This window comes from Danio rerio, chromosome 22 (assembly GCF_052040795.2).
Source record: "Danio rerio strain M-AB ecotype USA chromosome 22, GRCz13ab, whole genome shotgun sequence".
In the NCBI taxonomy this organism is placed as follows: Eukaryota; Metazoa; Chordata; class Actinopteri; order Cypriniformes; family Danionidae; genus Danio; species Danio rerio.
In genome coordinates, this window is record NC_141042.1 from 6,085,001 (window position 1) to 6,097,031 (window position 12,031).

General features: G+C 30.4%; 1 protein-coding gene across 1 annotated transcript in view; it reads right to left on the reverse strand.

Moving 5' to 3' along the window:
- dnase1l4.1 (deoxyribonuclease 1 like 4, tandem duplicate 1) overlaps positions 1 to 8,148 on the reverse strand; it is a 17,081-nt gene extending 8,933 nt beyond the window's left edge. Inside the window, 4 exon segments of the mRNA NM_001003774.2 lie at positions 1,092 to 1,178; positions 1,252 to 1,340; positions 3,831 to 3,916; positions 8,101 to 8,148. Of these exon segments, the coding sequence (NP_001003774.2) occupies positions 1,092 to 1,178; positions 1,252 to 1,340; positions 3,831 to 3,911 (257 nt within the window). The 5' untranslated portion in view covers positions 3,912 to 3,916; positions 8,101 to 8,148.
- Between the last annotated feature and the right edge of the window lie 3,883 nt (positions 8,149 to 12,031).

The following is a 12,031-nucleotide window of genomic DNA, read 5'->3' on the forward strand; positions in this document are numbered from 1 at the left end:
ATTTTATCTTTGCCATGATGTCAGTAAATAATATTTGACTAGATATTTTTCAAGACACTTCTATACAGCTTAAAGTCACATTTAAAAGCCTAACTAGGTTAATTAGGTTAACTAGGCAGGTTAGGGTAATTAGGCAAGTTATTGTATAATGATGGTTTGTTCTGTAGACGAGGGGTTCCCACACTTTTCAGCCGGCGACCCCCAAAATAACAATGTCAGTGACTCGCGATCCTCATTTTTCAAGGTGGTTATACTGTAAATATATAAACATTGCAGACACAACTATAGGCATATATAAACATGAGCTTATTGACAACACAAAAATGCAACAGCCTATAAACCATCTATATATTTTGTCATTTATTAATTTAATTACATTTTAAAATAAAAGTTAAAGGCTGATGGCTGATTTTTATTTGTATGTTGTTGTTGTTGTTTCTTCAATGCAACTATTAATTATGCTCTGTGGGTTATGAATAAAATATGGTAATTCAAATAGTTTAATAAAATTTATTCGAGTTTTGGAAATCACCAAGCGACCCCTTCTCTTTGTTCCGTGTACCCCTAGGGGGTCCCGACCCCCACTTTGAGAACCACTGCTGTAGACTATCAACAAAAAATATAGCTTACAGAGCTAATAATTTTGACCTTAAAATGTTTTTAAAAAAATTAAAAACTGCTTTTATTCTAGCCAAAATAAAACAAATAAGACTTTCTCCAGGAGAAAAAAATATTATCTGACATACTGTGAAAATGTCCTTGCTCTGTTAAACATCATTTAGGAAATATTTAAAAAACAAAAAAAATATGTGTGTGTATGTGTTTATATATATATATATATATATATATATATATATATATATATATATATATATATATATATATATATATATATATATATATATATATATAAACCCACACATATATACACAGACACACACACACTATAAAAAAAATAAATGATGTTTTATTGTTGGTACATATCAACCATATGGAAACCAGATGGTATGTGAGTGGAACGTGTTGTCTAATAAAATCGCCTGCCATAATTATCATGAACTGTGGCATTAATTATGGATTAAAACGGTTACCTGTACAGGAACATGAACTGCTCTTTATAGTTTCCTCTTCCCAGGCGTGTGCTGAGCTCCATGGTGTAATGAGCTTTCTTGTCAAACCTGTTTAAAGAACTGTTACTAGCATCACATAATATTGGAGTTTTGAGGTAAAACACGCCTGTTTTTGACCCACTTATTCAGCTCCTTGAGGAAATTATCCATCGCGCGTCCTTTTGAATCCACCACCTCAAGAATAACGATGATGTCATAGCGTGACACAATCTAGAGAGAAAAACATCATTGAAACACCAACGCTGCTCCTCCCTTGAAGGATTATCAGACATTAACCGTAATTATGTGTTAAATAGCCCTTCAACAGGAGGATTACTGTAAAATTCCATGTTTTACATGATGATGGATTTTCTGTAGGTGCGGACGAGCCTCACCTTGATCTTGGGAAATTATAGTTTACAGAAATCAAAAGTTAAAGCATAAAGAACTCTTTAGACTCTGGAGAAGTCTTAAGAAACAAATAATTGACAAAATAAAAAATATCAAAAAACAAAACCAGCCGCATTACATCAGTTCGCTTCAGGTAAAATTTCTTTAAAAAGTGCAAAAACTGTTAAAAATAAACCTAAAATTAATACATTACAAAAAAAATAGAAATAATAATATTGCTAAAACATTGCAAAAATAAAATACACAACTTAAATATTAGACATAATTGTATTTGCATATATTACAATTAAAACTTTAATATAACTGTTTAAATTTGTTTACTGTTAAAATGGTTATAAACAAACTAAAATTATTACACTTAGAAATTAAAATATATATTTGGAATAAAAAAAATAAATATTGCAAAAGAAACAAAATATGCAATTATTTCATGTGTTTTAGGTCTTAAATATAAGTTATTTTACAAATTTTATATTAAAATAAAAAATGTTAAAAAAAAGTTTACTTGTTTTTTTTGGTTTTAAAACAGTTAAAAATAGACAAAAATTAATACATTAGAACTTAATAAAAATTTATTTGTAAAAAAATTTAATTAACATAGCAAAAAATAAATGACTGCAATTATTTCATGTTATCAGGCCTTAAACATTAGATCTGCATGTATTATGTTAAAATAAAGACTTTACTTCACTTTTTTTGGCTTGTTTACTGTTAAAAACTAAAATGAATACATTAAAAATGTATACAAATATTTTTTAAAAATCAAATAAATACTGCAAAAAAAAAACTAAAGCTGCTATTATTTAATGTTTTAGTTAAAGACTTTGCTTAAAATTCTTTAAATTTGTTTATTGTTAAAACAGTTAAAAATAAACAAAAATAAAAACAATAGAAATAAAAAACATATTTGCAAAAACATTAAAATAAAAAAATAAAAAACGAAATATGCATTTATTTAATGTTTTCTGGCCTTAAATATTACAAACAAATAGTTATTGCATATGTGTTATCACAATGAAGGCTTCACATGAACTGTTTTGGTTTGTTTACTGTTAAATCATTTAAAAATAAACTAAAATTAATACATTAGAAATTAATAAATTTTGGAAAAAACAGCAAAATATGCAATTATTTCATGTTTACAGGCCTTAATTATAACATTTGTTTTGCATACAATATATTAAAATTAAGACTTCACTCGAAGTTTTTTGGTTCAATTACAGTTAAAACAGTTAAAAACAAACAAAGATGAACACATTAGAAATTAATAAAAATATTTTTGTAAAAAAAAATTCAATATCACAAAAAAATTTATTTAATGTTTTGAGGCCTTAAATATTAGAAAAATTTGATTAGCAAATTTTATAATAAAATTAAGATTGTTTTGCTTGTTTACTGTTTAAAACTGTTTAAAAATAAACTAAAATTAATACATTAGAAATGAATAGAAATGTATTTGTAAAAGGATAAATATTGAAAGAAACTACATACACAATTATTTTTTCACGCTTTAAATAAGAATTTTTATTTTTATTTATTTTCATTTTAATATTATTTTTATTTAATATTATATATTACAATTAAGAATTTACTTGAAGATTTTGGTTTGTTTACTGTTAAAAATATACTAAAAATAATACATTAGAAACTAATAAAAATATATTTGTAAATTGTTTTTCACTTTTTTCATATCACAAAAAACTTAATAAGCAGTTATTTCATGTTTGAAACGTTTGTTTACTGGAATTTTAAGGAATATTTTTGGTAAAATGTTAATATTTGTTTTTATTCCTACAAACGCTGATGCTGAAATTTTCTTCCAGACTTCCAATAAAAACGTGAAAATATTATCGTTTATTTTAGAAAATGCAACTGATCAGAATATCAAATGCTTTCATGTTTTTGGGATTGAAAAAAATCAAGGCTCAAGGCTATTCCACTCAAAACATGAACCATTCTGAACTAAAGAAAAATTGATATCGTATTGCCTAAAATAAAATATATTACATAATGACACTTTAAGCATACAAACACACAAAAAAAATGCTACAAATGTTTTCCATTTTAAATGTCATCAATAGTTTGCAGAAAAATATAAAGATTTCATTTTACACAATTCTATAAACCATAAATAGAGAAGTTATTAAATACTTTCCCGCAGTTGTATTAATTTGTTTCCCGGTACTGTAACAGCAATATTTCAAGAGCAAATTCTGAGAAATTATAATAATTCTGATTTCATCTTATATTTCACATAAAATATTAATGAAAACCACTGAAAATGATCAAAGATAGTAAAACACACCATACCTTAATCAGGGTTTGCAGCACGGCTGGGTCAGAGAGTTTAGACTTCCCAAATTTCTGGACGTTGAAAGACGCAACCTTCATGATGCCTGTTAAATAAATAAACAAACAACAAACATATAATTAAAAAAACAAAAGCAAATCAGTCTTTAATTAAATCAAACACACTGTAAAATGACCATCAACACAAAGAAACATGACATGAATGAACATTTCTGAAGCACACAGTAGTATTCTGTGGTATTCAATGTTGCATCACTATATTCAAGCCATCATGAGTGGAAAAACCTGTTTCAGAAGCTGTCAAAGCTGTTTACTAAGAGTTGGAGATCCCAAAACAAGATAACCCATTCATCGAAGGGACAGACAACACCTTAAATTGAGTTTAATGCTACTTAAAGAAACACTCCACTTATTTTTTTTTCTTGTTGTTGAAAACAGTCAACACCCCTACAGTTCAACAGTTGGGTTTTACCATTTCTCAATCCTTTCAACTGATCTCCAGGGGCCTCATGTATCAACGCTGCGTACGCACAAAAACATTGCGTACGCAAGGTTTCACGCTCAGAATCGCTCACGTTTGGATTTACTAACAATGAACTGAACGTGGGAATTTGCGCAGGTTCACGGCAGCTTTCTGGCAGGCGTACGCACATTTTTTGTGCGTGTCTGTTTTATTTCCATTGGCGACTCCTAGAGGCAGTTGTGTTAAATTCTTCTCTACAAAGTGTCTGATCCTTGCAATGGCAGCTGTATGAGACGGGTTCATATAGTAGGTATGTAAGATTTCCATACCATACAGTTGACCAGCTAAACATTAAAGCACAATTTGCAGCGGTCGCCTGTTTTCCCAATGTAATCTGAGCGATCTACTGCACGCACATTGCTATAAAGACACTATGTGAAGATAAATTTGCATGCGTGAATCAGAAACATTTCCATTCAATAAATGTGCAAATAAAATATGATGCACAAACTTATTGATGATTCCTACTTGTCTTTCTCGTGATAAATAGTGGGCAAAATCTGATATGTAGCGGGGAAAAAAAAGAAGAATGAATTCATCAGACGCTGGATTCGAGCCGAGTTCATGCTCGAACGTGTCAGTGCATGATCATATGCTTCTTATGAGGTGCGCCACTGAGACTGCGAAAGGTACTGCAACATTTTACAGATATAAACCACACTATTTCTTTTTTAAATGCACTCAGTGCGATGTTCAGACCCAACTGTGTTAACCGCATCAGCTAAACTCTCTCACTCTATTTTTTTTCTTTTGTTGTTAATTCCGCCGAACAAACTTGCAAATAACACCGCTTTTCTCCGGTCTACCTCCGAAAGCAGCACCTCCATTTCACATTCTGTTCAAAGTTTCTCTTTTTGCTTGCTTTTGCCATTGCTTTTTCGTTGGGTTTTGACATTAGCATAGTCATTAGCATATTCATACGGGGGAGGAGGCAGGGAGGGGTTTTGTGCTCGTGCTTGTTGCGCTCAGTTTCACGTTCATTCAGATGTACAAAAGAATATGCGTGAGACTCGGCGTACGCAGTGTTTCATACATCTGAATTTTTTTCTGCGTACGCACATTTACAGCTTTGTGCGTACGCAATGTTTTAGTAAGATTTCCACGCAAGTCTTCGTACATGAGGCCCCAGGTCAGGCGGGAACACAGTTAGCTTAGCATAAATAACTGAATCGGATTAGACCATTAGCATCTCGCTCAGAAAATAACCAGGGATGTGATCATTTTCCTTAAAGCTTGATTATTTGTGCACTAATCTAACAGAAAATAAACAACATTTTTTAAAACTTTCGGTCAGTCTCAGTACTCAAACTACATTTAAAACTGTTTAAAAGTAAACTAAAATTAATACATTAGAAATGAAAGCTATTTGTAAAAAAAGATAAATATTAAAAAGAAACTACATACACAATTATTTTTTCACGCTTTAAATAAGGATTTTATTTTTATTTATTTTAATTTTAATATTATTTTTATTTAATATTATTTATTACAATTAAGAATTTACTTGAAGATTTTGGTTTGTTTACTGTTAAAAATATACTAAAAATAATACATTAGAAACTAATAAAAATATATTTGTAAATTGTTTTTCACTTTTTTCATATCACAAAAAACTTAATATGCAGTTATTTCATGTTTGAAAGGTTTGTTTACTGGAATTATAAGGAATATTTTTTGGTAAAATGTTAATATTTGTTTTTATTCCTACAAACGCTGATGCTGAAATTTTCTTCCAGACTTCCAATAAAATTATGAAAATATTATTGTTTATTTTAGAAAATGCAACTGATCAGAATATCAAATGCTTTCATGTTTTTGGGATTGAAAAATCAAGGCTATTCCACTAAATACATGAACCATTCTGAAGTAAAGACAACAACAGCATTTTTTAAAACTTTCGGTCAGTCTCAGTACTCAAACTACATTAAAATGAACTAATTAAAATGAAAAGTAATCTCTTTAATTGACTTTTTTTCAGCAGACAAGTTATTTAACTGCAGTAACTAGTTACTTTGCTTGCTAATTACAACCAACGTCTGATCAGATCATGCCTCAGGGTTTCTCTGAATGCAATAATCACTTCCAGAACTCCAGACTTTCGAAGATTAAAGTAGCAAAGCCAAGTTATTTTTTTGTTTTCTTTTAGCCCATAGGCTTCATAAATGTCATGGACTGAAGCGAAACATTCCACCTCATTCAGCGGCACACAAGTGGGGACAAGTTTAAGAGTTTCTTTTGCCGGAATTCCATTTGGGTGTGAAAAAAACAAATGTTGTTTAGAACATTTAGAATCCGCATTCCAAACAAAATGGAAGGAAATTTAAATATTGAAACACAAGAATGTTGTTTGAATCTGATTAGTCGTCAAGCGAGTTTAGTTTTGATAGCACTAATTTCTGCAATGGAGATGTAGAGGCAAATAATTAACAAGATTAACTATTTTAATTGTATCACAGTGACCTAATCAGTCAGAGTAACTTAATTATATTAAACAGACTTGAAACTGCAGGATTTTACTTAAAAAAAATTTAAGAAACATGACAAACTTTCAGTTTGATAAGCTGTAATTAACATAAAAGCATGTTATCGTCATTATTTTTTTTTAGTAAACGTTTTTTTTATTATTCTTACCTTTTTAAGTTGCACCAGATTAACCTAATCAGTGATTTGATCTTAAATGACATGAAACCGACTTAAAATGGGTTTGAAACGTAATTAACTGAACTAAGCACTGAACTAAACTGAACTTCTGGACTGAAGCAGTTTCAGTTCACTAGAACGTCTACGCTGAAAAAAGATGTCTGCAAAACGATTGCAAACTATTTATTTGTGTTAAATTTAAACACACAAATTCAATTTACTAATATTCAACTTAATTTGTTTGTTTAAAACCTGCCCAAATAAATAGTTCACAACCACTTAACTAAAAAATTTTTAGTAAATCCAAGGAATTATCTTTAAATAATTATTTTAAGTGTATGTTAAGCTGCTTTGACACAATCGACATTATAAAAGCGCTATAAAAATGAAGATGAATTAAAATAAATTAAATTTACTTTTAGTTTAATAAGTTATAATTAACATACAAACATACGTTGTCATGACTTAATGATCATAAATGTTTATTTTTAACAATACACTGCTGTAAAATGTGAAAACCTAAACAAATACTTTAACTCGTCACAATTAAATGAATTAAGTTGGACAAACTTAATTTAAGAGCGTTTTCAGTAATAAATATTTTTTTTCAGCTCTTTTAGGTGTAATTTGAGTTTGAGTAATTTATTTAAGAAAAGAAGAATGGAACAGTACAAATCATTCAATATAATAATAATACTTTGATTACAGTACAAATAATTTCCTTTCCATGTTAATATAATAATAAAACTTTAATGTTTTGTGGCAAGTACTTGTATTGTTCACTATTAACAGCAAACAATACTTACACTTGCCACAAATAAATTACTAAAATTTGTTACACTAAAATAACTTAATTTATTACTGAAAACTGTCATAAATTAAGTTTGTCAAACTTAATTCATTAAATTGCAACAAGTCAAAGTAATTTAAGTTTAAGTGTTCACTTTTTACAGTGTATATAAATACAAATATGAAAACGCATCATTTTTAAGTTGACTCAAATGAAATTTCCACATCAATCAAACTTAAAACATCAAGTTAAAGTTAAACTAACACAACAAAACTTTCAATTTCACAGTAAAAGGTTTACAAACGCATGCAACTCACCCGAGAACTGATCCAAAGAGGCACTGAAGGAGAAAAAACGACTGTTGTGACAAAAACACAGTTTCATTACCTCTTATATTCTACTCCTGTGCCCTGATTGGCTGATGCACAAGTCAGTGGTGGTTTAGCTCCGCCCCTACCTGGGCATTCCTCGAAAACAAGACCACAGTTCCGTCCTCAGGGCAAACATTCGGTCGGAAGTGAAGAGTGCAAACAATAGAGTCCTCATTACAAACACTGAAGCGTTTAAAACAACACTGGAAAATGGAGGATTAATAGGCAGGTAGGGCATGAGGAGACATTTCAGCTTTTGTGGAGTCAGGTTAACCTGTAATGTATGAAGAAGGGAAAGAGTCTGTCAGGTGCTGCAGGTAGATGATTGTTCAGTAAAGATTTAGAGAATTTAGGACCTTATACTGGATGTTACATAAAAAAAATGCCCAACTGTGGGACAAATGTTCAAATAGCCAACAATGGGTTAATTTTATTTTTCAATTGAATTAAAATGACAATTTTTTTTGTCCATATTTGATGTCACATTTGGTCAGTACATTTGTTTGGCAGGGCAATAGAAGTGGGTTAATGTGTAACATGGAGTTAACCATTCTTCAACTTCTTCTTGTGTTTATGATTGTAATTCATGTTTAGACAATCCAGACGCATGTTTGGTTTACTGCTTGACATGCAGTCAGATATTGGGAAGTGAAAATGTGATAACGGTTAAAAATCGGGGAGCCAAAATAAATATTTGAGCTCAAACAGGTTTTCTCTTTAGTGTTAATGGCGGGACAAGATTAGTTATCTCATTCTGCTGTGTGCATCAAATACAAAAGTGATGTTAAATCTGTATGTTTTTATATGTGACACTATAAAACATCAATCATCTGAGAGCTGAATACATAATCTGTCCGTTGATGTTTGGTTTGGGAGGATTGGAAAATATTTGACTGAGATAAAGCTGTTTGAATATCTGCAATCGGAGGGTTAAAGGGCCATGAAAGCCCCTCGTTTCAGCAGGGTGTTTTCACACCTCTACTTTGGAAAAAGTCAGAAAAGTGGGCGTGTCCAGCTCTGTTTAGGGGGGAGTGTCGGAGAAAGAAAAGAGGCATGGTGTGGGAGTGTCTATTTGGGCGCACTGAGTTTTAGAGTCAAATCATATATTGAGAAACATATTGAGGAAAAAATCCTTTAAATCGTTAAAATTAAGCTTTTAGCAATGCCTACTGCTAATCACAAATTGAATTTTGTTATATTACAGTAGGAAATCTACACAAAATTTTTATCTTGATATTCTGATTCTGATTAAAATTAAGCTCTTAGCAATGGAATATATAGCAATTTGTTATATTACAGTAGGAAATCAACACAAAATTTTTATTTTTAACTTAATATTCTGAGGATTTTTGGCTTAAAATTAACAATTTTGACATACATCCATTAATGACGTACATTAATAAATGCTGGGTTGTTGTAACCAAATGTTGTGTTAAATATGTCCAACAGCTCATTTAAAAGAAAAGTGTTATTTAAATTTAACAGAAAAAAATAACCCAATGATTTATTATACCCATGCAACAAGTGTTTTATACATATATTAATATTAATGAATCTGTACTTTTGATATACACAGTTGAAGTCAGAATTATTAGCTCCTCTTTGATTTTTTTTTCATTTTGAATAATTTTCTAAGTATGTCTGATTAATATTTTTTTCGTCTTATTTGTTTTATTTCGGCTAGAATAAAAGCAGTTTTACATTTTTTAAAAGTCATTTTAAGGTCAAATTTATTAGCCCTTTTAAGCTATATTTATTCTCGATAGTCTACAGAGCAAACCATCGTTATACAATAACTTGCCTAATTACCCTAACCTGCCTAGTTAACCTAATTAACCTAGTTAAGCCTTTAAATGTCTTGAAAATATCTAGTTAAATATTATTTACGGTCATCAGGCAAAGTAAAAATAAACCAGTTTTTAGAGATGATTTATTAAAACTATTATAATTAGAAATGTGTTGATAATCTGCCCTCCGTTAAACAGAAATTGGAAAAAAACATAAATCGGGCTAATATTTTAGGGGGGCTAATAATTCTGACTTCAACTGTGTATACATGCACACATACTGCTATTTTGAATATGATTAATCGCAAATAACAGCATTGATTGGCAGCAATATTATTAATAAAATTCTATGAATATTGTTATAAATATTATAATATGAGTTCAATAACTACAAAACCAAAATAATATTTTAAATTGATCTAAATACAATTTTTAGCTGTATTATACTATTGTTGTTTAGATAAACCCATAAATTCTATTAAATACCTTAATAATATATATTTTTTTCACATAAAAAATTGGTTCAACAAATAACTTTTCAGCCAAAAATTCATTCAAAAGCATGTTGTGAAGAATATTTAAGTCGTCTTATATTTTATATTTCTATTTTTGGAATGGAAAAGTTCTGTGAATTGGGCAGCGCAGTGGCTCAGTGGTTAGCACTGTCGCCTCAGAGCAAGAAGGTCGCTGGTTCGAGTCCCGGTTGGTTCGAGTTGGCATTTCTGTGTGCAGTTTGCATGTTCATGCTTTGGGTTTCGTCCGGGTACTCCCGTTTCGCCCACAGTCCAAAGACATGCGCTATAGGGGAATTGAATAAACTAAATAGGCCATAGTGTGTGTGTGTGAGAGAGAAAGAGAATGAGTATGTATTGGTGTTTCCCAGTACTGGGTTGCAGCTGAAAGGGCATCTGCTGTGTAAAACATATGCTGGAATAGTTGTTGGTTCAGTACGCTGTGGCGACCCCTGATGAATAAAGGGACTAAGCAGAAGAAAAATTAATTAATGATATTATAGAAGATACAGGCAGAGAGAATATGGTTTCAAATTCCTTTCGATAAAGAAGCCAAATACAAGTCAAATAATTGGGAAACCAAAATCATAGTCTAATTAAAACTATTTTTAGCTTTATTATACTATTGTTGTTTTGATAAACCCCTTAATTCTATTAAATACCTTAATAATATTATGTTTTTTCCACATAAAAATTTGTTCTACAAATAACTGTTCAGCCAAAAAATCTTTTAAAAGCATTTCTTTTTGTTGTGAAGTATATTTAAGTCGTCTTATATTTTATATTTCTATTTTTGGAATGGAAAAGTTCTGTGAATTGGGCAGTGCAGTGGCTCGATGGTTAGCACTGTCGCCTCAGAGCAAGAAGGTCGCTGGTTCGAGTCCCGGTTGGTTCGAGTTGGCATTTCTGTGTGCAGTTTGCATGTTCATGCTTTGGGTTTCGCCCGGGTTCTGGTTTCGCCCACAGTCCAAAGACATGCGCTATAGGGGAATTGAATAAACTAAATAGGCCATAGTGTGTGTGAGAGAGAGAGAATGAGTATGTATTGGTGTTTCCCAGTACTGGGTTGCAGCTGAAAGGGCATCTGCTGTGTAAAACATATGCTGGAATAGTTGTTGGTTCAGTACGCTGTGGCGACCCCTGATGAATAAAGGGACTAAGCAGAAGAAAAATTAATTAATGATATTATAGAAGATACAGACAGAAATATTATGGTTTCAAATTCTTTTTGATAAAGAAGTCTAATAATTGAAAAACCAAAATCATAGTCTAATTAAAACTATTTTTAGCTGTATAATACTATTGTTTTAATAACCCCCTTAATTCTATTAAATATCTTAATGATTTTAAGCTTTCCACATTAAAAAGTAATACTTCAAATAACTTTTCAGCCAAAAATGTATTTTTGTTGTAATGAATATTTTAAATCATATAATAAACCGTTTCATGACTGAAAAGTTCAATCAATTTTAAAGATTCTTTTAACGGAACCTTCAATTCTAAAAAACGAATCTTGTAATTCTTAATTGAAATCTGAAATGCTGCAAATCTTGATCTTCAGTTTAAAGTGAAGTCTGT